General features: G+C 43.2%; 1 protein-coding gene across 2 annotated transcripts in view; it reads left to right on the top strand.

The window, feature by feature from the left end:
- MGST2 (microsomal glutathione S-transferase 2) overlaps positions 1-27,110 on the top strand; it is a 66,984-nt gene that overhangs the window by 6,535 nt on the left and 33,339 nt on the right. The window contains exon 2 of one of the 2 annotated variants that reach the window (XM_075127685.1): positions 24,737-24,862. The exons of the other annotated variant lie outside the window; for it this stretch is intronic. Coding sequence (XP_074983786.1) covers positions 24,737-24,862 — 126 coding nt within the window. The remainder of the gene's footprint in view (positions 1-24,736; positions 24,863-27,110) is intronic. 2 annotated transcript variants of the gene reach the window in all.

The following is a 27,110-nucleotide window of genomic DNA, read 5'->3' on the forward strand; positions in this document are numbered from 1 at the left end:
GTTTGTAAAGCACTTTGAGATCCTGGAATCCATAAATCTTAAGTGTTACTAGTGGTTTGGGACTTCCTATTTATGTCTGGGAACAAAGCAGAAGTACGGAGATACACAATTATTTTAAGATTGATTAGGTTTTGTCTGTATCAAAGATTCATTTCAGTGTTTATTCTAGAGTAGTTAGCCCATTCCAATACTCCCCTCTCTGTCATTGGCCAAAGCAAAACCCTCGTCCATGCACTCCCAAACTCTGGGGAAGTGTAGAGCCAGATCCAACCTTTGGAACTAAGCTTGACTACACTTCAGGGAAAACTGACAGTATGAGTGTTGCTCAGAGGGAACCAAGTCATTCTTCACAATATTCCTGGAAAGACTGTGATCAACTGTAATTGCTTATTATGCAGAGAGAGAGAGAGAGAGAGTCACCCATCATTTCCAAAAGATTACCTTTCATTGCAGTCTGGTGAGATAATCCTCACCTCTTATAACCAGCTCAGTCTTAAGGCGGATTTCCTCTTGTCCCAAAGAGACTAAAAGAAGCATGGAGGTTGAGAAGTGTATATTTCTAAAGTCTAAAATAATTTTGCAAACTTGGTAACTGGCTACAGAAAAGATGCATAAGGTATACAACACAAACATAATAGACTTGAATGCCCTACACCCCAGTTCAGGGAGCATTATATGCACTCGCTGTGGGGGAAGCTGTACTTCATGGCAGATTCAACACCTTGTCCTGTCAAGGGAAGGCTCTTAGACAGTCGGCATTTGGATACCGTGGTGATGGGTAAGAACCTAGATAAATAAGAACCCTAACTAGAGGTGGCTTGAGAAACACTGAATCAGTTCATCTCCTTAGTGTTCTGTCCCATAGGCGACGACTTCTGCTGGCGCTGGTGGCTGCTCGACCCCCCTCTGCCTCCGGCCCCGCCCTGACTCCACTCCTGCCCCGCCCCCATTCCAGCCCCTCCTCCAAAGTCCCCACCCCAACTCCACCCCCTCCTTGCCCCTATTCCAACTCCTTCCCCAAATCTCCATCCCGGCCCCACCTCTTCCCTGCCTCCTCCCCTGAGCGTGCCACATTCCCTCTCTTCACCCCCTCCCCCGAGCTTGTTACTCTGTCAAACAGCAGTTTGGCAGCGGGAAGCACTGGGAGGTAGGCGGAGGAGTGGGGATGCGGCACGCTCAGGGGAGGAGGTGGAGGGGAGCTTGGCTGCTGGCGGGTGCAGAGCACCAACTAATTTTTCCCCATGGGTGCTCCAGCCTCGCTGCACCCACGGAGTCAGTGCCTATGTTCTGTCCACACTCTCTCCCAGCCAGGGATACCCTGTGAATACACAGGGACAACTTGCTCTTCACAGCACCTATCATGAGTAGCTGGCAGGCACCTTGGGCATGTTTGCTGAGGTAAAGGAGGAGGATGCCTTTCCACAGGCAATCCAACAACTATTCCAGCTAGGGTGACCAGATGTCCCAATTTTATAGGGACAGTCACAATATTCAGGGCTTTGTGTTACATAGGTGCTTATTACCCCCCCGCCTCTAGTCCTGATTTTTCACACTTGCTATCTGGTCACCCTAATTCCAACCCTTGGGATGGAGTAGCTTCTGCAGCCCTTGACCTCCCTATGTGGATGTTAAAAGTTGGTAGATCCACATAGGCACACATGCTCCCCTCAGCCCCATCTGAGCAACACAGAACTGAGGGTGGTGCAAAACATTTGTGTGTGCTTCTGAAATTCTACATCCTTTGCACAACTATCACACTGCAGGGGAAGAGGTGGGAGATGTTGCAGCCTGCACACGCAATTCAACTGTTTAGCTGCAGTGCGTAATTGTGCTTTACAGTAGCAAGCAGAGTTACTAATTACAGCAGGTCTCCATGCACATGCAGCTTATATAATCATCATACTAGTGCCACAAGCCCCTCCGTAATCAAGGCCCTGCCACAATTTTCATTACATTTCATTTCTCATAGGTTAATAACTAAACACATTCTTCCCATACTGAAACGTGGCGGAGAAAAATCTCAATAGGAGTGAATTGTGAAGTTTTTCCTTCAAAATTATTAATACTAATTTTCTGTAGGGAGTTAAAAAAAACAAAGCACAGGCTCACTGGGCTTGTATAACTACAAACTGACATTCAGTAAAAGAAATTTCAGACAGTTGCCTATACCGTTCTGGCAATTCAATTTAAAAAACCCCCAACTATATCATTCACAAACGCGTCACTCAGCATGTTGTCATCAGCCCTATCCATAACATTATGATGGTCCCATAGCGTATTTTAACATAAGATAGTTGGGAATGGATAAGCTATAACATTTTGCAATCTGTACTGAGTATGCAGTTTTGAAAATTAGGTAAATAAGCATTTCCTAGGGAGACCGTTTCCTTTCCAAATACCAACCAAGCAAACTTATCACTGTCACCTTTGGATTTACTCTCTTTCCCCCTTTTTGTCTATTTAGTACCCTCATTTGTGAGACATCTCAATATAGGCACCAGTCCTGCATTTGGATCTCTGAAGGTGAACCCGTACACTCAGATGTAGTCCTCATTGGTTCAGCAACATCCGGCTGCCCTAATGGTCCCTTGGGGCCAGCCATTGTACTGCTGAGCCAGGACTGGAGGAGTCGAGAGAGGGCTTAAAGCCACCTTTTGTGCACAAGGACATTCTCTCTTCCCCCAAAGTTGCTCTGTGTGCTCCTTGTCTGCATCCTCATCAAGGATCAGAACTAAAGTGTTTAAAGTATCAGGCTAAGAAGCATTGGAGATTCCCAAGTTGTGCTGTCTCCAGGGGATGCATATTTTGCACTACTAGAGAAATAATGTAGTCACCATGGAGAGACAACAGAAATGATCACGTGTATTAAATCTTAATGCAGTAGAACCTCAGAGTTATGAACTGACCGGTCAGCCACACACCTCATTAAGAACCAGAAGTATGCAATCAGGCATCAGCAGAGACCCAAACCTCCCCCGCCCCCAAACCAAATACAGTAAACTACTGTGTTAAATGTAAACTACTAAAAATAAAGGAAAGTTTAAAAAAAGATTTGACAAGATAAGGAAAACTGTTTCTGTGCTTGTTTCATTTAAATTAAGATGGTTAAAAGCAGCATTTTTCTTCTGCATGGTAAAGTTTCAAAGCTGTATTAAGTCAATGTTCAGTTGTAAACTTTTGAAAAAAACGATACATTTTGTTCAGAGTTACAAACAACCTCCATTCCCGAGGTGTTCGTAACGCTGAGGTTCTACTGTAAGTGAATTTAATTTGCCCAAAATATCAGTATTTGCCTGAAACTGTTAAATGTGTGTTATGTCCCTGGTGTTACACTACTGTATACAATAATAGCACTAGGCCTGACCTGCAATGGCAGCTAATTAGTTCCTGTCACCAGAGGGCATCAGAGGACAAGCTGATTTTTAGATAGCACAAGCCATATCTTCCTTTTAGGTTTCGGAGTAACAGCCGTGTTAGTCTGTATTCGCAAAAAGAAAAGGAGTACTTGTGGCACCTTAGAGACTAACCAATTTATTTGAGCATGAGCTTTCGTGAGCTGCAGCTACTCCTTTTCATCTTCCTTTTAGTTACACCAGCACAACTTCAGTAAGGTCAGCGGACCCGTGTCTCCTCTCCCATTGTTTTGACACTGGTGTAATGTCATCAACTTCACCTACCCAGAGTGAGAGGGGAATAAGGCCAAGTGCTCAAGGATGCTCCTTAAGGGAGTTGGTCATTTGGAGCCTTCCATTAGGATGGAGCTGGTTGCTCCCTGCACTGTGCCAGCCCTGCTCTATGGGCTGAAGCCATTACCGCACCTCCTACCTGCTCCTCCCTACCTTCTTTTTCTGCACCCTGCTTCCTAAAAGCACATAGACCACAGGGACTGTCTGCTATTGTGTGCCACTCATGTGCAGTTGTGCAAGGGAGAGGGAATCTCCTTGCTTGCTCCTCTACATGGACTACACACAACCGGGCACAAAGGCTTCAGCATAGTTCAGGAACATAATTAAACTGTGCTTCAGTCATGCCTACATTGCAAGCCAAAGCCTTGCTGGAACAGTGTTAGGAATTATCTTTGTGGTAGGCAGGCTCACCAACACCATACTAATAATATTTAGCACTTCTTGCCACATATTCTGAAAGTGCAATACAAAATACTTAAGTCTTATCACACGACAGGGAAACTGAGACCCAGGGAGTTTTACTTACCCTGGCCACGTAGCGAGCAGGTAGCCGAGCTGGGAAGATACATTCCCACATGACTTCCCCTCTGTTTGCTTTTGTAGTGTGGGTGAGACCGTAATGTACGGTGAGATTAGATGGCTCTTAAAGTTTCATATGGATTCTCACTACCACTTGGGAGTGATTCGTGGGATTTGTTTTTACATTAAATGCAGGTTCAGTTGCTCAGTGTGAGAGGATTTTTTTTTTTTTAGTCTTGACTGAGGTGTACATTTTAAAGTTAGTTTTATTTCCCACATTAATTATGAGAATAGATATAGCATAAGAAATCTGCAGTTTGTCTGGTGGTGTAATAACAAAAGCAGACATATGTCAGTTAAGCAGAGAAAGATACTGTCCATGAAAATAAAACCACCAATCTTTATGCATTCTGAACACATTACATTTAAAATGGAATGGGGCAGGCCAAGTGACTTAATTTTTACCACTTTTGCTTCTTCTTAAAAATAAACTTTCATTTAACCTTCAAAATTATGACCAATAACAGAAACTACAAACCTCAAATAATAAAACAATGATAATAATAGTAATAGTCAAAAATAAAGCATTTGTTAAAAGATTTTAAAACAATTTAAGACAATTAGCCATCTTTTTTTTTAAATAAAAAAAATTAACAATTTGCTTTGCATGCTTATCTCAGAACAAGATCACCACATATGAGAATTTTAAAAACAGTATTTTGTTTTAAAGTAACTTTGAAAACAATTGTTGTTTGCCAAGGTGTTTGTGAGTATGTATTAACCCTTTAGGCCCCAACATGGGACACCAAAAATGTTGTAATCATCTAGATGGAATAAGAAGTCGGTAAAGTATAGGTAGAATTGAGAGAGAAACAGTGAAACATAAGAGTCCCATTTAAATATAACACGTGAAGGTGAGCAACTGAATATTGACAGAATGATACAAGTGCTTATATACAAATGCTAGAAGTATAAATACTAAGATGGTAAACTATAATGCCTGGCATTAAGTGAGGATATTGATAGAGTAGGCTTTGAGGAAACTTAGTGGAATGATGATGATCAGTAGGACATAGTAATACTAGAGTACAAAATATATAGGAATGACAGAGTAGGTCATGCTGATAGGGGAGTGGTGCTATGTGAAAAAGCATAGTGTCAAATAAAGTAAAAATCAAATTGTACCATAAAGTCTTTATGGATAGAAATTCCATGCTTGAACAATAAGAGGATAGCAGTAGGAATATTCTACTGACCACATGACCAGGATAGGAACAGTGATTGTGACATGCTCAGGGAGGTTAGAGAGGCTAAAAAAGCAGAACACACAATAATAATGGGGTATTTCAATTATCCTCATATTGACAGGGTATGTGTCACCTCAGGATGGGATGCACAGATGACATTTCTAGACACCATTGACGACTGACCGTTTCTTGTAGCAACTAGTCCTGGAACCCACAAGGGGAGAGGTAATTCTTGATTTAGTCCTAAATGGCACACAAGATCTAGTCCAAGGAGGTGAATATAGCTGAACTGATCAGTAATAGTGACCATAAATTAAATTTAACATCTTTCTAGGGTGGAAAATGCCAAAGAAACTTACCACAATAGCAGTTAACTTCAAAAAGGGGAACTACACAAAAATGATGAAGCTAGTTAAAAATTAAAAGGAACAGTCACAAGGATGAAATGCCTGCAAACTGCATGGAGACTATTTTAAAACACCATCAAGGCTTAAACTAAATGTATACCCCAAATTAAAAAAACACAACAGTAAGAGGACCAAGAAAATGCCACCATGGCTTACCAGCAGAGTAAACAAGGTAGTTAGAGGCAAAAAGGCATCCTTTAAAAATTGGATATCAGATTTTAATGAGGAAAATAAAAAAGGAGTATAAACTGTGGCAAGTCACCTATAAAAGCACAACAATAGAGTCGTTATCAGTGGTTCACAGTCATGCTGGAAGGGCATAATGAGTAGGGTCCCACAGTGTTCAGTTCTGTGTCCAGTTCTGTTCAATATCTTCATCAATGATTTAGATAATGGCATAGAGAGTACACTTATAAAGTTTGCAGACGATACCACGCTGGGAGGGGTTGCAAGTGCTTTGGAGGATAGGATTAAAATTCAAAATGATCTGGACAAACTGGAGAAATGGTCTTAAGTAAAATAGTATGAAATTCAATGAGGACAAATGCAAAGTGCTCCACTTAGGAAGGAACAATCAGTTGCACACATACAAAATGGAAAATAACTGCCTAGGAAGGAGTCTGCAGAAAGGGATGTGGGGGTCATTTTGGACCAAAAGCTAAACGTGAGTCAACAGTGTAACACTGTTGCAAAAAAGCGAACATCATTCTGGGACGTATTAGCAGGAGTGGTGTAAGAAAGACAGGAGAAGTAATTCTTCCACTCTACTCTGCGCTGATTAGGCCTCAACTGGAGTATCATGTCTAGTTCTGGGTGCCACATTTCAGGAAAGATGTGGACAAATTGGAGAGAGTCCAGAGAAGAGGGACAAAAATTATTAACGGTCCAGAAAACATGACCTATGAGGGAAGACTGAAAAAATTGGGTTTGTTTAGTCTGGAAAAGAGAAGACTGAGAGGGGACATGATAACAGTTTTCAAGTACATAAAAGGTTGTTACAAGGACAAGGGAGAAGAATTGTTCTTAACTTCTGAGGATAGGACAAGAAGCAATGGGCTTAAATTGCAGCAAGGGAGGTTTAGGTTGGACATTAGGAAAAAATTCCTAACTGTCAGAGTGGTTAGGCACTGGAATAAAATTGCCTAGGGAGGTGGTGGAATCTCCATCATTGGAGATTTTTAAGAGCAGGTTAGACAAACTCCTGTCAGGGATGGTCTAGAGAATACTTAGTCCTGCCATGAGTGCAGGGGACTGGAGTAGATGACCTCTCAAGGTCCCTTCCAGTCCTATGATTCAATAAGGCAGGCCAAGAAAGAATTAAGAGCAACTAAAGACATTAAAAAAATGTTGTTGTTAGTTGTTAAGTACACCAGAAGCAGGAAGTCTGCCAAACAGTCAGTGGGGCCACTGGACAACTGAGGTGCTAAAGGAGCACTCAGGCAAGACAAGGCTATCACAGAGAAGCAAAATGAATTCTTTGCATCAGTTTTCACTGTAGAGGATGTGGAGGACATCCCCCCACCCGAGCCATTCTTGTTAGGTGACTACTCTGAGGAACTGTTCCAAATTCAGGTGTCAGTAGAGAAGGTTTGGGAACAAACTGATACATTAAACCGTAATAAGGTCACCAGGACCAGATGGCATTCATCCAAGAGTTCCAAAGGGACTCAAATATAAAATTGCAGAGCTACTAACTGTGGTATGTAACCTATCACTTAAAATCAGCCTCTGTACCAGATGACTGGCAGATAGCTAATGTAACACTGATATTTTTAAAAAAAAGCTTCCCAGGATCACCTCTAGTGCCTAACTTCAGTACCAGGCAAATTGGTTAAAACTATAGTAAAGTATGGTAAAGAACATAATTATCAGACACATAGATGAACACTATGTGTTAAGGAAGAGACAATGCAGCTTTTGTAAAGGGAAATCATGCCTCACTAATGTACTAGAATTTTTTGAGGGTACCAGACAGCAAGCATATGTACAAGAGTGTTCCACTCAATATAGTGTACTTGGACTGTCAGAAAGCCTTTGACAAGGTCCCTCAAAAGTTCTTAAGCAAAGTGAGCAGTCATGGGATAAGAGGAAAAGGTCCCCTCATGGATCAGTAACTGGTTAAAAGATAGGAAACAAAGGGTAGGTATAAATAGTCAGTTTTCACAATGGAGAGAGGTAAATAGTGGTGTCCCCCAACATTCATAATGATCTGGAAAAAAGGGTGAAACAGTAAGGTGGCTAAATTTGCAGATGACACAAAATTACTCAAGATTGTTAAGTCCAAAGCTGACTGGGAAGAGTTACAAAGGGATCTCACTAAACTGAGAGTCTAGGCAACAAAATGGCCAATGAAATTCAATGTTGAGAAGTGCAAAGTAATGTACATTGGAAAAAAAATCCCAATTGATGGGTCTAAATTAGCTATTACCACTCAAAAGAGAGATCTTGGAGTCATCGTGTATAGTTCTCTGAAAACATCCCCTCAATATGCAGCGGTAGTCAAAAACCTAATAGAATGTTAGGAACCATTAGGAAAGAGATAAATAATAAAACAGAAAATATCATAATGCCACTATATAAAGGCATGGTATACCCACATCTTAAATAGTGGTGCAGTTCTGGTCACCCCATCTCAAAAAAGATATATTGGAGAAGGTACAGAGAATGGCAACAAGAATGATTGGGGTAATGGAATAATACAACAAGAGGTTAAAAAGACTGGGACTGGTCACTTATTGAAATTAACAGGCAGTAGGTTTAAAATAAACAAAACACACAAATACACAGTCAACCTGTGGATGTTTTGAAGGCTAAAACTATAACTGGGTTCAAAAAAGAATTAGCTAAGATCATGGAGGATAGGTTCAGCAATGGTCAGGCACTCAACCCCATGCTCCAGGTGTCTCTAAACCTCTGACTGCCAGAAACTGGGACTGGACGACCAGGGATGGATCACTCAAAATGGCCCTGTTCTGTTAATTCCTTCTGAAGCAACTAGCACTCGCCACTCTCAGAAGACAAGATACTGGGTTAGATGGACCAGTGTTCTGACACAGTAAGGCTAGTCTTATGTTATATACGAATTGAACCAAAGGCTCCTGATGCTTACGCCTATGCTCTATCCTAGTGCACACTGCCTCCCATGCATTGAACAGAGATATTTTAATGAGATAGGCTGTTAACAATCTCTCCCACATCCATCATCAAGTGCATAATTCCTGCCATCAGGAAACCTAAGCACAAGTTGAAAGCTAAAGCTACTTGAAAGTTGAAGTGCCACTTTCTTCAGTCATGCAATTCCAGGACCTCGATGGGTATAATCTAAGCTGCAGTTTGCTTAATATTTATTTATTGTTATCTTTCCTCCAGTCATTTTTCTCCTAGCTGAATGGGGAAAATATTTTTAAAGGGGCACTGCCCTTTAAAATCATAGGCCAAATTTAGCTCTGGAGGTATTCTACCAATGTCAATGCAGCATACCTTCCCAAACTCCCCAGTGTGTGTAGGGAGAGCTCATCCTCTGACACTAAGCATCCATTCTTCTCCATGTGCTGGGGAGGGGAACTCCAGAGTCAGGGAGGGCCATAGCCCCACCTCCTTCCTCACTCCCTTTGTGGCCCTGGGTGCTCTCAGAGACACAGGAAGGGTACAGCCCATGATACAGAAGCTGCAATGGCACCTACACAAGCCACACAAGTCTCCTTGTGCCCTTTCCACCTTCCTGGCCACCTGCATAAGAGCCAGGCATACACTAGCCCTTAATGAGTAATTTTTAAAAGCAGCAAACACAGATTTAAGCATGTGTGCCTGTGATGGGGCAGGCTGCTTCTTAAGGTCAGTATTCCAACTGGTCAGTCCACCTTGCCACCTGGCATGGCTCTTTAAGCATTGAAAGGTCGGATTATAGATGTAAGGATCTGGGAGATATTGGGAAAGAGGAAGTGGTCCCAGGAGTAAGTAGGGGTTGGGACAAAACCCTGGTACTGTTTCTTTAAGGGCAAGGAGCATTGCAGAGAGGGGATGAGCTGGGAGAAAGGGAACAGCATAATGCTGCCTCCCTCATAGCAGGGCAGACCCAGGATCTCAGAGCATGGAGGGGTTGTGGGCAATGAGCTGGCAGAAAAAGTGGCAAAAAAAATGTTTAAAATGAGCAAATTAATTTAGAGCTCCCTTCAAGGAAACTGGAGTTTAAAAATATAATTAAAATTGAGTTGAGAGCGGAATGGCAGGATCTATACCCAAAAGAAAGGAAGGGAAAAATATTCCATGAAATATGCTCAAGAGTAAAAAAATGCTGATATACGCCAAGGCCCTGAGAGACAGAGTGAAGTAGCTCTGTTTAGAATTTTAACTGGCCATTGCGGCTTAAATAGTAATTTGTTTTTAATAAATAAACAAAGATAGATTAAGTGGGACGAGCAAGGTCCAGGAAACCGTTGATCATCTCCTTGGGGAGTGCAAAGAGTGTACCATAAAAAGGAGGTATTTTTATGAAAAAAACGTAGAGGCCTTAAAGTAGTCCCATTAAAATATTAGGTTTGCCCAATTAAAATTTAGTTGGTTAGAAATAATGTCCAAGAAACTAAGCATTTGTGTACAGCTCCCACTAGTATTCATGGGAGTTACTGCTCATACAAAGGGCAGAATAATTTTTCTGTATCAGAAGAATGCCAGCTTACAAAATGTGTATGCAAGACCTTGGTCACCGAGGGTTAAACAAACACAGTAGCACACCAGTTTCAGGATACATTTGCACTGGGAACAAAGAGATGATGAAGAACCTGATGCTTCCTTGCGTCTTGTGTAGTCATTTACACCAGTGCAAAGTGGGTGTGCAATGTTATCATTCTGATATGGTAGTAGTTTGCATTCACTCTGCACTAAACGAGATGTAACGCAATGGAGAATTAGGCCCTTGAAATCCAAGGAAATGAAGTGTATAATATAATCTAGGAATAGGCAATAATAGGACATTTCTACTTGATATCACTGCAACAGTTAACATGCAGATTCCCTCGAGTATTCCCCCAGTCATCAGGTAAAGAACTAATGGACTTTGAGCTAATAGGACTTTTTGTCAATGGGGTGAGAGAGCACCGTGGAATGGGAGGAAATTATTTCTTCAGCCCATTGTTGTCATGCACAGCAAGGCGATTTGCTTAAACACGTCAGAGGCCCAGTATCTCAATGGAACATATTTATAGCACTGTTTTTGGAGATGAAAATAGTTCTGCCACTGAGAGAGGGAACAAAAAGTGTTACCTAAAAATAAATATCCCAAGTTGATGTTACCTGTTTCATTTCCTTTTTTAGAGCTGGATAAATGAAATACATGAAGAAACATTTGGATTGTGCAGGCAGAACTAAGGCCCTTTTGGAGCCGGAACAGTTTTCACTTTCACACTCTACTAATTTATCAGCAGTTATCCATTTTCTCCAGAACAATCTCTCTGTTACTAAGAAAAAAGGCAATTAAATATGCACTGGGAAATTAGCCAGTCTAGGCAAAAAACAGGTTGGGAGTCATTGGGATAGATGCACATTTTCCTTCACATACACTGTGCTCTCACAAACTGGCATGACTCTCAGTGGCTTCAATATATTTCACCTGCTTATGCTGGGGCTGAATGTGGTCAGTATTAGTAACTTCTCTCTTTTTACCCAATCAGAGGTTAAAATAAAACAGTGCCAGATCCTCAGTTGGTGAATATTCGTGTTGTTTCATTGACCTAAATGGAGGGGATTTATACTAGCTGAGGGTCTGGACCATCAATTCTGCCCTGAGTTATACAGCTGTAGTTTCCATTGACTTCAAGAGGAATAGCATTCATGTAGTTGAGGGCAGAATTGAGCACAAGTAGTTATATTATTATTAGCTTATAACAATATAACTTCTATAACTCTAATTCCATCTAAGAATTTCAAGCCACTGGCAGATCTTACACTTCCATGGTAAGACCATTTGTCTCTCTAAAGGGCCTGAAGTTAAAATATTTCTAAGCAGACCACAGTTCATTTAAAAAGGAGAGTGCCCAGGAGAGGAGTCCTTCTTATCACAGCTCATTAGCATGCTTTGGATTTCTATATGGATAAGCTAAACTAAAACCCCAGATCTGAACCCCAAAGCCTGATCCAGGTTTAAATCTGAGTTCATGTCTCAGACCCTTTTTCAATAATGGGCTGAATTCACAAACCTATTCTGAATACCCCAAAGTTTGGGGAAAATTAGATTCATATCTGTTTTGGATCACTAGTTTGAGACTATTCAGATCTGTTGCATTCCATATGTTTTATGGAAATATGCTTATGAGTGTGAATATGATGTAACTGGAATATGCTTTATGCAAAAGGTCTCTTGTAAGGTATCATTACAAAGTTTAGAATCTACGGAGTGTGTTCATCCTATTTGTATGCATGTATCTTTCTTGTATCTGAAGTTAGAAATATGAAGTATAACTCTGAGGTCCTATTGTAATTATGCAAAGTGTGGGCCATTAATGGTGGTTTAGAATCTTGATGGCTCCCATTGACTAGGACAATTGGTTGTAAATGGTTTATTTACCTGCAAACCTTCCTGTGTTCATGTGAGCCAGCCCAGGAAGAATGGAGGCTGGGGTCTCACAGGACATGTGAATATGTCACCTGATACTGGAATCCATTTTAAACCTGGTGCTTTTCCATTTAGAAGGAGGGGTAGGGACCCAGAGAGAAAAGATTTCCGCTTTGTGCCAAAGCTATAAAAGGGAGTAGAACAGAACAAAGGGGCTGCAGTCATGAGAAAGCCCCTCTTTTCCACCTAAGATGTCTGTTGGAACTAACAAGGACTGTATCAGGGAAAGGATTGGACCCAGACTAGGAAGGAGTGTAGTCTGTGAAAGAAGCTTATTGGAACATTTCTGAGGGTGAGATTTTACCTGTAATCAGTTTCTTAATGTATTAGGCTTAGACTTGCATGTTTTTGCTTGGTGACTTACTTCGTTCTGTCTATTACTTGAAACGACTTACATCCTACTTTTTATACTTAATAAAATCACTTGTTTATTAATTAACCCAGAGTAAGTGATTAATACCTGGGGGAGCAAACAGCTGTACATCTCTTTATTAGTGTTATAGAGGGCGGACAGTTTACGAGTTTATCCTGTATAAGCTTTATCCAGAGTAAAACGGGATTTATTTGGGATTTGGATCCCATTGGGAACTGAGTGTCTGGGTGCTGGAGATACGTGACCTGCTGAGCAGTTTTTGGTTAAAGTCTACAGCTTTGGGGACGTGGACCAGATCTGGGTCTGTGTTGTAGCAGGCTAACGTGTCTGGCTCAACAAGGCATTGTTCTGGAGTCCCAAACTGGCAGGGAAAACAGGCTCAGAGGTAATCTCAGCATGTCAGGTGACAGTCCCAAGAGGGTCTCTGTGACCGAACCTATCACACTGAGATTCTGGTTCTCTCCTGAAGAAGAAATTAAGGGCAGGAGATCTGAAGATTAGGTCAAGGGCTTGGTTTGAGCCTCTCTACATTTAACTGCATAGAGATATATGAACTATATCCAGATACACCATCCGAAAGGTTGGTTTAGTAAAGAAGAGAAGCAATGAGTAGCCCCACATGTACTCCCCACATTGGTGGTGGCACAGTTGGTTAGAACCAAAGCTCAATGGAAAAATATATACCAAGAGAAATATGCCTTCCTTCTGTGCTCCAGTGCTGGGGCACTCACCTCCTATGAGCGCTTCCTGTGAAGTGTGTGTGCCCGCCCCTGTACTTACACACACATTCTCTCCCTCTCCTTGCGGTGACTCCTGCTGGCAGTTAACATCTCAGGCAGGTTTTCAATGACTGAGCCCTCCAGCCGAGTCACACACAGGCTTTAGGTGTACAACAAAACAACCCCCTTCCAGAGTACACAGTCCAACACGGCCTATCCCAATAGCCTCAGTTAGTATCTTTAGCCCTCTCTCCAGGCTTAGTGCTCAGCCGCCATCTGAGCCAGGTTTCAAATGGTGCTTCTCCAATGGTCCCTGCTCTGGGATGGAGCAGCGCTTGCCCCCTCCCCCCGAACTCCCTACTTGGAGACTCTTCACCTCCTGGCAACTGACCCTAGCTGAGTAGCTCTCTCAGTTCAGTCCCCTTCGGAATATCAAAGTCCACAATGCTGACCCTCTTCAGGGTCTTCAGCCCACTCCCTGGGCCTGTGCGAACTCCCTTTCCTCAGGGCTTTGGCTACTCTGCCAGTGGGGAGGGAGGAGGCATGGTACCCAGCCCACACACTACTTTGGGTCCCGACCCAGGGATCCTATAAGTGGCAGCTGCCTGCTGCTTCCCTTTAACTACCTGCTGCTTCTGTTTCCTGGGCCACTTTCCTGCATCCCCTTCAGCTTTACCTTCACCCTCAAGTTTTGGCTGAAGATTCCCCTTGCACCCCCATGGCTGGCCAGGAACACCTTCCAACGTGCAGAAAGAATAGCAAATATGGCAGGCAATCAGATTGGCCTAACAGAGAAATCTTTGGTGAGCTTAAATACAAAAAGGAAGTTTACAAGAAGTGGAAACTTGGACAGATGACTAGGGAGGAGTATAAAAATATTGCTTGAGCATGCAGAGGTGTAATCAGGAAGGCCAAAGCACAGTTGGAGTTGCAGCTATCAAGGGATGTGAAGGGTAACAAGAAGGGTTTCTCCAGGTATGATAGCAACAAGAAGGTGGTCAGGGAAAGTGTGGGACTCTTACTGAATGGGAGAGGCAACGTAGTGACAGAGGATGTGGAAAAAGCTGAAGTACTCAATGCTTTTTTTGCCTTGGTCTTCACAGACAAGGTCAGCTTCCAGACTGCTGCATTGGGCAGCACAGTATGGGGAGGAGCTGAGCAGCCCTCAGTGGTGAAAGAACAGGTTAAGGACTATTTAGAAAAGCTGGACATGCACAAGTCCATGGGGCCATTATCTTCGAAAAGTCATGGCAACTGAGGGAGGTCCCGGACAATTGGAAAAAGGCAAATATAGTGCCCATCTTTTAAAAAGGGAAAGAGAATCCGGGGAACTACAGACTGGTCAGCCTCACCTCAGTCCCTGGAAAAATCATGGAGCAGGTCCTCAAGGAATCCATTTTGAAGTACTTGGAGGAGAGGAAGGTGATCACGAACAGTCAACGTGGATTCACCAAGGGCAAGTCATACCTGACCAACCTGGTTGCCTGCTATGAGGACATAACTGGCTCTGTAGGTATGGGGAAAGACGTGGATGTGGTATACCTTGACTTCAGCAAAGCTTTTGATACGGTCTCCCCAGGACTGTCCTTACCCATACACAAAGTACGCAGCTGTGTAGGGCATGAGGAAATCTGGGGCACCACATTTCCTGGTGTCCTGCGCAGCTGCGTACTGCTCCAGCCCCTGCTCCACCTCTTCCCCATGGCCTTTGCCCCTGCTCTGCCCCACCCTGCCCCGTCTCTTCCCACCCCTGCTGTGCCTCAGCCTCACTCCCACTCCCCTGAAGACTGCAGTCAGGCCCAACACTGCACTCACTGCATGGTAAATGGAGCGACCCAGCCCCAGCCTGCTTCGCTCCCCTGGCTCCCCGCTGCGCCGCTGGCGAGTGCTGGGGGGGCGGTTCGCCACAGCCCTCCAAGGCTGGGAGCCAGCGGAGCAGAGTGGGCTGGGGGGGCAGTTTTCCCCCTACCACCCAGCCCCCACCGAGGCCTGGGGCCCCACACAGCCCCCCCGGGTTGGGGGGAAGACTGTGTAGGGCACCACAATGGCTAGGGACGGCCCTGGGTCTCCCACAGTATTCTTGCCAGCAAGTTAAAGAAGTTTGGGCTGGATGAATGGACTATAAGGTGGATAGAAAGCTGGCTAGATCGTCGGGCTCAACGGGTAGTGATCAACGGCTTGATATCTAGTTGGCACCCAGTCTCAAGCGCAGTGCCCCAGGGATTGGTTCTAGGGCTTGTTTTGTTCAACATCTTCATTAATGATCTGGATGATGGGATGGATTGCACCCTCAGCAAGTTTGCAGCTGACACTAAGCTGTGGGGAGACGTAGATACATTGGGGGGTAGGGATAAGGTCCAGAGAGATCTAGACAAATGGGAGGATTGGGCCAAAAGAAATCTGATGAGGTTCAGCTAGGACAAGTGCAGAGTCCTGCACTTAGGACGGAAGAATCCCATGCACTGCTACAGGCTGTGGACCAACTGGCTAAGTGGCAGTTCTGCGGAAAAGGACCTGGGGCTAACAGTGGACGAAAAGCTGGTTATGAGTCAGCAGTGTGCCCTTGTTGCCAAGAAGGCTAACAGCATATTGGGCTGCATCAGTAGGAGCATTCCCAGAAGATTGAAGGAAGTGATTATTCCCCTCTGTTCGGCACTGGTGAGGCACATCTAGAGTATTGCGTCCAGTTTTGGGCCCCCCACTCCAGAAAGGATGTGGACAAATTGGAGAGAGTCCAGTGGAGGGCAATGAAAATAATTAGGGGGCTGGGGACATGACTTATGAGGAGAGGCTGAGGGAAATGGGGTTATTTAGTCTGCAGAAGAGAAGAGTGGGGGTGGGGGCGGAATTTGATAGCAGCCTTCAACTACCTGAAGGGGCGTTCCAAAGAGGATGGAGCTCAGCTGTTCTCAGTGGTGGCAGATGACAGAACAAGGAGCAATGGTCTCAAGTTTCAGTGGGGGAGGCCTAGATTGGATATTAGGAAAAACTATTTCACTAGGAGGGTGGTGAAGCACTGAAATGGGTTACCTAGGGAGGTGGTGGAATCTCCATCCATAGAGGTTTTTAAGGCCCGGCTTGACAAAGCCCTGGCTGGGATGATTTAGTTTGGGTTGATCCTGCTTTGAGCAGGGGGTTGGACTAGATGACCTCCTAAGATCTCTTCCAACTCTAATCTTCTGGGATTCTATGATTTCCGCTCCTCTAGCTTTAGCCTGGTCTGTCCAGGTACTGGAACTGCTGCAACCAGTCAGGAGCATCATCCTTGCTCCGCTGGCTCCAGCCTGCAACTGATCTGCTCTGTCCAGCAGCTCCTTTTAGTATGAGCCTGCTGGGCTCTGCTTGGGTCTCTAGGCAGGCTGGAGGAACCACCTCTACTGCTCCCTTTTTGGGGCAGGCTGTGGTAGGACTGAAAGGCCTCCAGCAGGGGCCTCAAAGGGCCTGATACATCCTGTCATACCTCCCTACCGTATAAAAATCAATTAATTTATAAATGAAATTATGTCCTTAGCCTCCTGCTCAGTTTGAGCCTTGGGAAGAACATAGTTCCTCTTGTTTATTAGTTCTTTTCATCACTTATTCCACTGATTTGTGAACCTGTATCTGCTACAGAAATAACATGATGATCAATGGCAAAATAGATGCAGATATGATGGTTGTCAGTTAGCTACATGCAAGTGACTTTGGGATTAAAATGGAGGTTTTGGTCCATTAGACAAAGGGCATACTCCTATTCAGGAAGCTAAAACAGTTCAGTAACTGTAGAGGGCACACACCAGCAGTTCTGATTTATTCCAGCAGAGGGCAATGGTGTGGATATATATATATATACACACACACACTATGACACATCACAATTACAGTATTAAAAAAAAGCTCTCTAACCTGTCAATTTCTTATTTCTCAAATAGCATGTCCATCACATCTAACCAGGAGAATAAATCTTCTCTTTGTGACATCTGGAGGCAACATTTACCATTCTGTGTCAAACAGTTTGTCCACCAGTCCAAACCAGAGGGATGCAGATAGAAGTGGGGGGTAGAAGAAGGAAGAGAGAGAACAGATGTATTGAGGAACGGGGTGTAACAGCATAGCACCCATCACTCACAAGATCCCCCTTCTAGTCAGGTGAGCGTGCAGTCTTTAAACCCATCCCAGCCCTGGTATAAGGCCGTATCTCCAAGGCTTCCCACCTGTAGGCAATGGTTTCGCCCTCTTAGTCTGTTCTGGCCCCAGCTCTCCAGCTGGGCCTACTGACTGTTTGGCCCCTTTCTGGGAGTTTACTGCTGTCCAGTTGTAGGCCCTTCCCCAGTGGTCTATGGAGGGAACCCGGGCCCACCCACTGCTCCAGGTCTCAACGCAGGGACCCTAGGAATAGCAGCCATGCACCACTGCGTCCCTTTAGCAAAATTGTCTTCAGTTCCCTGGGCCTCTTTCCCAGGACCTTAGCCTTCAACAATGCCTTACCCTTAGCTCAGGGCTCTTCTAAACTCAGGCTCAGCAGCCAGGCAGGAGCTCTTCCTCACTCCCTGGGTTCCTACTAGCACCGAGCTGTCTATTTGTGCTGTAGTTTCCTTTAGCCAGCCAGAAGCACAAGCAGAACTCCTCTATCTGCAACAAGGAACTGACTGTCTCTGACTCTGTAGCTCCTTTTTATAGGGCCATCCTGGGCCCTGATTGGCTACTTCCCCTGCAGCCACACTAGCCCACTTGGAGGACCTCTCCACTGCTCCTTTCCTGAAATGAGTGTGGCAGGACCCTGAGGCCTCCAACAGGGAGTCTCTGGGCCTAATCCACCCTGTCACAGGGGGATACAAGCATCAAGGAGTTAATAGAATCATTTGGGTTCACTCTGAAATCTTAATGTTAGCACTGATGTACTTTTTCTGTAGACAGAAAGAGTTACAGAGCCAAATTATTGAAAGTATCCACTAATTTGGGGTGCCTCAATTTTTAAGTGCCAAATTTGAGGCACCTAGGGCCAGATTTTTCAAAGGTGGAACTCCATAGTTCCAAGTCAGTAGGAGCTTCTGGTGCTCAGCACCTATGAAAATGAAGCTATGAGTGTCTCAGTTTGGGGACTGAACCACAGAGGCACTCAAAATTAGTGGCCACTTTTGAAAGTTTTTTGAAAATGTTGGCCAAATGCGGTAAATGCACATTAATTATGAAAACATACTACAAAGATAAGCTCTGTATTAAACAAGGCAGGGCATGAAGAAATCCGTATAAACCCCTTCATAGCAATAATAATAAGTAAATACTGACAAGACCAATTGCTGCTGTAATATTACTTTCATTTGTTGTGCTTACATCAGCAGGCAGCGGAGTAAGGAAATGACTGATCAGAGAAGACAGAAATGTGTTGCTAAGCAACACAACACTGGATGGGAGACCTGCTCCCATGTTATGAAATTGACATGCTGGATGGGTTGCTGGATTTTAAAGTACAATAATTCTGAAAGATAGAAGAGGTTGGAAGAGTTAGCATCTGTCAGAGCAGAGGAAAATGACAGTGAACAAGAGGGGTCAGTGACTGGGAGAGTGGGGTTGAATAAAAGAGCTATTGACTGAGGAGGGGAGTGCGTGGAAATGGAGAAAAGAAATAATAAATATGAAAAGAGAGAAAGGCAGAAGGGAGAGGAGAAGAAAAAGACAGAAATGAAAAAAGAACTATGGAGACAATTACAGGCTATTAGAGATGGCACAGAGCCAGAATGATTTAGATCCAAACTTCCCCAAAATATGAAAGGGTTTGAATCTGGTGGTGTGATTCAGGCCCATCTTGGCTGATTAGAAGAGGAAAAGAATATAAGAGCAAGATGATATTTTAAAAAAAGTGGGGGCGAAGGGGAGGGAAACAAAAATTAGTAGCAAATGTTCAGTGTGGGAAGTCTGGCTTGAAAGCATGTCAGCATCTGAAAAAGTGATTTCTATAAGGAACCCTGTCACTACTGGTGGTACAGCCATTGTACAGTCACGTGATCTGAGGTCCTAGCAATAGTAGCAATTGAAAGGAGGAAGGATGGACTTGCAGTTAAAGCATTGGACTAGAAGTCAGGATACCTGGCTCTGTCTCAGACTTTCTGTGGGTCCTTGGGCGAGTCACAAGCTGGGATTTTCAAATTAGACAGAGGCTATGTCTACACTACTGCAGTAAATTGACCTAAGTTTCACTACTCCAGCTATGTAAATAACGTAGCTGGAGTCGACGTAGCTGAGGTTGACTGACTGCGATGTCTACACCACGCTGGGTCGATGGGAGGCACTCGCCCATTGACTTACCTTACTTTTCTTGTTCAGGGTGGCGTACCAGGGTCGACCGGAGAGCAATCTGCGGTCGATTTGGCGGGTCTTCACTAGACCTGCTAAATCAACCCCCAGTGCATCAATCCCTGGAGCGCTGATCCAGCAGTAGTGTAGACGTAGCCTAAGGGAATTAGATACCCAATTATCATTGAAATTTAATGGAATTTGGGTAGACTCCATTAAGTTTCTTCAAAAACTTTCAGTTTTTCAGATACTCCAATCATTGTTGGAGCCTTTAAGTATCCAGATACATACCATGGTGGTCAGACTCACGCATGTATAGGACAGGTAGTATGCCACTCAAGCATCATGATACCAGCACTTAACATTAATGTCATGCATAGGCACAACATAAAGGTTGCAGACTCAGACCATAAGTAATGTCACATTTGTAATGTCACAGTTTTGAAAAGCTGACCACATGTAAGGGCCTGGTCCAACCCCAATGCTAAGACTCCCACTGACTTCAGTGGGCATTGGATTAGGGTCTACATGTGCGCAACTGCCTTCCATCTCCCACCCCCCTTAGCGCACCTGATTGACTGGATAAAAAAAAATACATCCACATGAGTAACAAACTGCTGGAAAGATCCCTTTGATTGGAACTGGTTCACTAATTAATTCAGCTCTCTCCATAAGGTTAGAAGTTAAAAAAAGTGAATCCTGTAATGCCACGAGTCTATCGTGTGTCTGTGAAAAGAGATGAGAGGTTTACAAACAGTGCAGTTCTTCAGATCTCACGCCGAATCTTCTTTAATCCACAGGATTAAAGAGCAAGCAGGATGGGTTCAGGATCTGTCTGCAATTGGTCAATAGTAACAGGAAAATCTTTAAATCTTCTTTTGATCCAAAAGGTAAATCATAAAGGATCTGGATCTCAAACAACAGCCATGAGGGCTCTAAAGATTATTCACTGTAAACTAGAGATGCTGTATAGAGAGAGAAGGAAATATTAGTAACTCTTGGAAACACTAATAACTCTCAGCTCCCATAATTTATTAATGGATTACAGTATTATAAATTATTATTCACCTATGAAACACCGACTTGTTATAAAGGAAGTCAGATTAGATGATCATAATAGTCCCTTCTGAACTTAATCTATGAATGAATCATTGACTATACCAGCTAAAAAATGACCAAGTCAGTTTTATTTTTAACAAGACATAATCATAACTGATTATAAAACAGTTTATTTTTCTCTCTCTCTAATCACCGAGTAGTGCCCCCTGAATAAGTGGCCCACATTGCCCATCCTCACTGTGCCAGCTTTCAGATCAGTCATTAAACTTCTCACAATTAAGCCAAAGGAAAGATGGGCTATAGCTTTGTATTTTGCATTAACTCTTTTCCCTCTGAAGAGCAGAGGGAACTCTGCAGACTCCACATTCCCACCTTGAGTTAGCAATAACTTTGCAGAGAACAGCCAGACTCTTCAAGGAGAAGCCTTCAGATTAGTAGTAGCTCTTGGGACACAAGAAGTGAGAGATCATTGGCTTCTAGCAAATGACATGCCGCAGCAGGTAGACTCTGAACACACTGCATCCTCAGCTTTTACATGGCTGAACAGATGTGCTTGTGCACCTTTCTGCTAGAAGGATTTGATAATCTCTCCAAAGCCTCCCCAGTTGTGGACACTCTCAGAGCAGAAATCAGACCTAACACTAAACAAAATGGGACATCTGGCAGCTTTCTGGCTTTTTTATACATGATTTAGACCTCTCTCTGAACTGGTACAAGGAAAGCTTTGTAATGATTACTCTGAGATGAAACATAGGGTTGGGATAAGGCTTCTGAGATGCACATGGTCTTTCAATTTCCAAAATGAAAAAGCATAATGATGTCCAAAAAGCCACAGAGAAACTGAATGGACCTCTGGGTGTGTAGGCGTGGGAGGGGAGAATTTATGTACAAACAGTAACTCATAGGTGCCTAATTCCATCTATGTTATAAATCTTTTATATACGCAGGTGGCCATATTATGAGCCAAATTCTTTCCCAACTTACATCCATGCAACCTAATAAAGTCAATATGTGGTTGCATTGGGTGTAAATGAGGGAAGAATCTCACCCCATAGTTTATCTAATGCCCTTTAAAATTATATGTTTATATACATACATACCTACCTCTCAGTGACAGAGTATCTCATTCCACCAATGTCTAGTGGCTAGGATGTGTGAATAATAGAAGATAGTATTTCTTCTGTATTATTTGGTGAGAATTGAGGGGGCACTGAACAACTAGAGCTTGAAATGGATCAGGTGCCCAACATCTATTTTTCTCCCTGAGGTCCTGTGTAAGTTCTCTATATATAGTACCATGACAATCTACAGCGCATCCCTGCAGTATTGCCATCCACAAATATTGAAAAATCCTGGATTAGCCCCCCCAAAATTATGAACTTCATGATTTTTAAGACGTTATGCATATAGTTGCCTGATAGGTTTTGTGCCTTTAGGGTGCACTTGGATCACATATTCCAAGCTTTTCTTCCTGCAACCATGAGGACTAGAAACTCTCTCTTAAATGAAAGCTGCTATTCACTTATAATCACTTGTCTCCAGCAGCAGGGGCTTTATGCAAAATCTCAAATATCAAAAGAATCTCAATAATAATTGGCACCGTTGTTTCTATCAGTTATATCAGCACAATCAGAAACTGAGTTTGTTCAGCTTGCTCCCTCTGCTGTCTATTTCTGTAGCACAGATAAATCAAAGTGGAAATATTATTGTAAGTGACAGAGTGGAGTGTTTTTGGTACTTAGAATCTGGAATATATGTAATTTTCTCCCTGATTTGAGTAATTTCAGAAAAATTAGTGGGCCAATTTCTGATGTCAGTCACACTGGTATAAATTCAGAACAATCCCAGTTTTTCGTAAATGTTTATTACACGAGGGGCCTAATTCTCCACTCTCTTCTGTGGCCAGTAGTGTTTTACACTCACTTTGCCTGGGTGTAAATGCCTACACTAGAGCACAAGGTTGTGGAGAATCGCACCTCAGGTGTAATTTTGCTCTGATTTATAACCTGTTCTACCCCAAAAATTACTTCAGGGCAGTGGTGCTTATACCTCTGGGGGTACGCAGAGATCTTCCAAAGGGTACATCAACTCATCTAGATATTCACCTAGTTTTACAAAAGGCTACATCAAAAGCATTAGCAAAGTCAGTGCAAACTAAAATTTCATACCAACAATGACTTGTTTATACTGCTCTATATACACTATACACTGAAATGCAAGTACAATATTTATATTCCAATTGATTTATTTTATAATTATATGGTAAAAATGAGAAAGTAAACAATTTTTCAGCAACAGTGTGCTGTGACACTTGTGTCTTTTTATGTCTGATTTTGGAAGCAAGTAGTTTTTAAGGTAGGTGAAACTTGGGGGTATGCAAGGCAAATCAGACTCCTGAAAGAGGTATAGTAGTCTCTATATAGGTTGAGAGCCACTGCCTCGGGGTTGTAGGTTGTGTCAGTCTCAGATCTGAATCTTAGGCTCTAAGGAATGTCAAGCAGGGCAAAAATTGTCCTTTGTTTTTAAAATGGTCATATTGTTGCACTGACAACTATGTTAACAGAAACATTATCCAAACCATGTTTAAACACAGGAACACATTTTTATCTCCTGTATAAATTAGAACTAAATTTAATCAGGCTTCTAATTGTTAAATTCAACAGACTAGAGGGATCTTGGGCCAGCAATAAGTGAGGACATTCACAGTCAAACCAGTTCCTTAATGCTCAGTTATTAAATAAAAAATTATTACTAATATTAATATTTACTTTGCTCAAGTGCAGAGTAAGAAGTAGCCATACAAACAAAATCGGTATTCCAGCCTTAAGGAACAAAACATAAAGAACTCCATGGAAAAAAAACAAAACAAATCTGATTGTCTAATATATATATCACTATAAGAATAAGATAATCCATTGTCTCCAGAACTTATTAGTGTACAGTCCAAAACACTGGACTACAAGAATAGATTTTCTTTAATAGCAGCTGCACTGTTTCAGCTATTATTGGGCTTTTAGGACATTTATACTCTCCCAGTACATTTTAGAAATGGCCTTATCCAAAGCTCAACTCTTTTCTGCTTTTCTAGAGGCAAAACCTAACAGCTTTGACAGTATAACACCACTAAAACAGATTACTTGATCCTACATGAGTTATACTTAAAATGCTTTTGGCTTCATTACACCAACCATCTGCTCTCTTACGGCAGGAGTTCAGTACCCTGCTGGGATTTGCCTTCTCAGTGGGGTCAGCAGGGAATTTCTATATAGATGGAACCGACAGAATCTCTTCAGTAAGAATCACGTAGGGAGATGCAGGGGATGGAGTGAGAAGGGAAAAAGCATAAAAGAATAATTAGTTTGTGATAAATCACTGCTCCAATGCACAGGGGACTGAACTGGGCATCATGAACTGTGGATTCCATTCCTCATTCTGATACTGACCTGCTGGCTGAGCTTGTCAAGTCACTTGACTGATCCGTGCCTCAGTTTCCCCATCTGTAAATTGGGGATAGTAATACCTGCCTTCCCTTGTAAAGTGCTTTGCAATCTCTAGATGAAAATTGCTGTATAAGAGCTATGTATTATTTCCATAGAATATCTAAAACTGCTAAGCTAGTGTAAAATGCATGTTTCTCAGCGTAGTGCATTTCCAATGCCTTTAAAAAAAAAGCTTCCTCAGTTATTGTTTGAACACTGCTGCAAATGTCTGGAAGAGAAGACAAATTGATATGCTTCTTTATGGCCTTTGATACATCAGCTACTCCTGAGAAAATTCTGCACCACTGTGCATATGCAGAATTCATGTCCCACTGCAGATTTGTTTTTTTTCTCCACCGAATAGAGATTCTGCTGGCAAGGTGCTGCAGTTACACCTTTCACCCACAAGGGGTTGCTGTGGCACCAGAAGAGAGGACAGCCAGCAGACAGAGGGAAGGGGAAGAGGCTGCATTCTTCACAGCAGGGCCAGGTGAGCAGGCACACGACAGACAGAGCGGGGCACAGGGGGCTGCTGTGGGAGGGGGTCAGAGACTGGGATTCCGAAGGGCTAATGGGGTGACAGCATTGGGCCAGGGCCTGAATGGGAGGGGGGCTGCAGGGCCACATGGGGAGGGGACAAGGCAGTGCAGGGACAGACATGGATGGGGTAGGAGGGTGCAGGGACAGGCAGGGACAGGGGGTGTGCAGATGTGCCTGACGGAGGCTGGGGTCAGCCCCCGCAACTCCTTAACAAGCCCCCCCAAAAAACCCCCCAAAACCCCCAACACTGTTCCATACTTCTCCTACCCACACCCAACAACTTACCCGGTACTCTTGCAGGCTCCTTCTGTCAGCTCCTGCATTACCCCTGATTCCCACCAAAAAACAAAATATATATTTCCTGATTATTTTTTTAAATATGTATTGTTACAGACATACTTGCTGATTAAATTATGTTGGTAATTTATTTCAAAATACCTATTTAAACTGGCATGTTATATTGTGCTATTTTGAAAAAAAAATATGCAGAATTTTAAAATATTGCACACAGAACTTTTAATTTTTTGGCACAGAATTCCCCCAGCAGTAATCAGCTACAATAGACCAAAAACATCACAGCACATTTCACTGTACAAGATTTCTATTCTTGCTTTTTGACTCTGGAACTAACTGGATCGTGTATTTAATGTGGCAGAGAGAAACCAATGTCAGATCCACAGGATCTGTGCCATGCCCAGCCTTTAAGCAGTCCCTTGGGAGAATCCCCTCAGTGTGCTAGACTCCCTCAGGGTCACTGCTACAAGGGTAGCCTCCAACACCTCCTAGACTGAGCCTTGGGCTCCTGCACTCATTTCTCATTGTGCACTTTGCCCAGTGAGTCCTACTGAGATAGACTCCTGTTCAGAAACTTATCAATGCACTCCCACAGGTATCTGCAGCAATTCCATGCCACCTTTTCCAAAAAGAGTAGGGTTTATTAGACACACAAGGTGTGTGAGGTAAGATCTTTTATTGGACCTACTTCTTTTGTTGAGAGAGAGAAGCTTCTGAGCCACACAGAACTCTTCTTCAGGTCAACTGAAATATTGGATCGGGAAGTCCTTAGATGAGAGAAGCAAAGGTTAAGACGTAGTCCATGTTGGCTAAAATGAGAGCTCCCACGAGCCATGCGGCTGGACGAACCATCTTGGTTTCCTTTCTCTGTCTCACTTTGTTCTTTTTGTCTTAGCTTCAGGTAAGAGACCTGTGCCACACTGTGTGTGTGTGTGTGCGTGTGTACGTACACACTGTAAAAGAACAGCTGTGGCTGGCCCAGGTCAGCTGACTTGGCTTCCCAGCCTGAGCCCAAACGTCTACATGGCAATTTTACAACCCTGAAGCCTGACCCCTGCTCATGGATCAGCTGACTAGGCCTACCACTGGTGTTCTGTTTCAGTGTAGACATACTTTGACACAATTCCTAATCACCACCTCCTCCATCCATTGTTCTCTGGCTGTAAAACCATGTTAAGTTCACACGTCTTGCTTGCTGGAAGCCTGCCATGGATGTATTAATTGTTCAGTCCTTGATGTTTCCATTCCATTCCAGTATGCAGGGTCTTCCATTGCTATGGGTTGGTTCCAGCCAATCTTTAAACAAACCATTCATATCACCCCAGACAGCTATGTGACAAGACACCTGCTTTGCCCCAGGAGCAGGATTTTAAACCCTTCTTCACTCACTGGTTAGCAATACCAGAGTGAAAGGTACAGTCATACAGATAGAAGTGGGAATTGTCTAATATTTTTATGAACTGTTGCAACATACACAAGAATATGTGCAAGTAGCAAAAACAAATTCCACACCATGCACACTAAGGGGAAAACAGAAACAGAAGCTTTGACATTTAGTAAATGTATAGCCAAGAATAGACCCAGCCTAAGAGCTTGGTTTTGCATACGATCCAGCTTCCCATTCCCAGTTCAGGTGGTAGTAAGAGTAAATCCAGTTCAAACACGTAATTATGAGTTATGGGAAAGGAAAATAGAAATCTATGGGCATGGTTCAAAGTCCAATGAAGTCAAGAGAAGGACAGCCACTGACTTAAATGGGCTGTGGATCAGGCTCAGTGTGGGGAATTTACACAGTCCATGGATTTCAGATCCCCCATACATTTTATCCTTGCCTTTTTACCCCATAATTGTTTTAATTTTTAAAGTCAAATGGAATTACTGTACACTGAACTTACATCAGCTGA

Source organism: Caretta caretta, chromosome 4 (genome assembly GCF_965140235.1).
Source record: "Caretta caretta isolate rCarCar2 chromosome 4, rCarCar1.hap1, whole genome shotgun sequence".
Taxonomy (NCBI): domain Eukaryota; kingdom Metazoa; phylum Chordata; order Testudines; family Cheloniidae; genus Caretta; species Caretta caretta.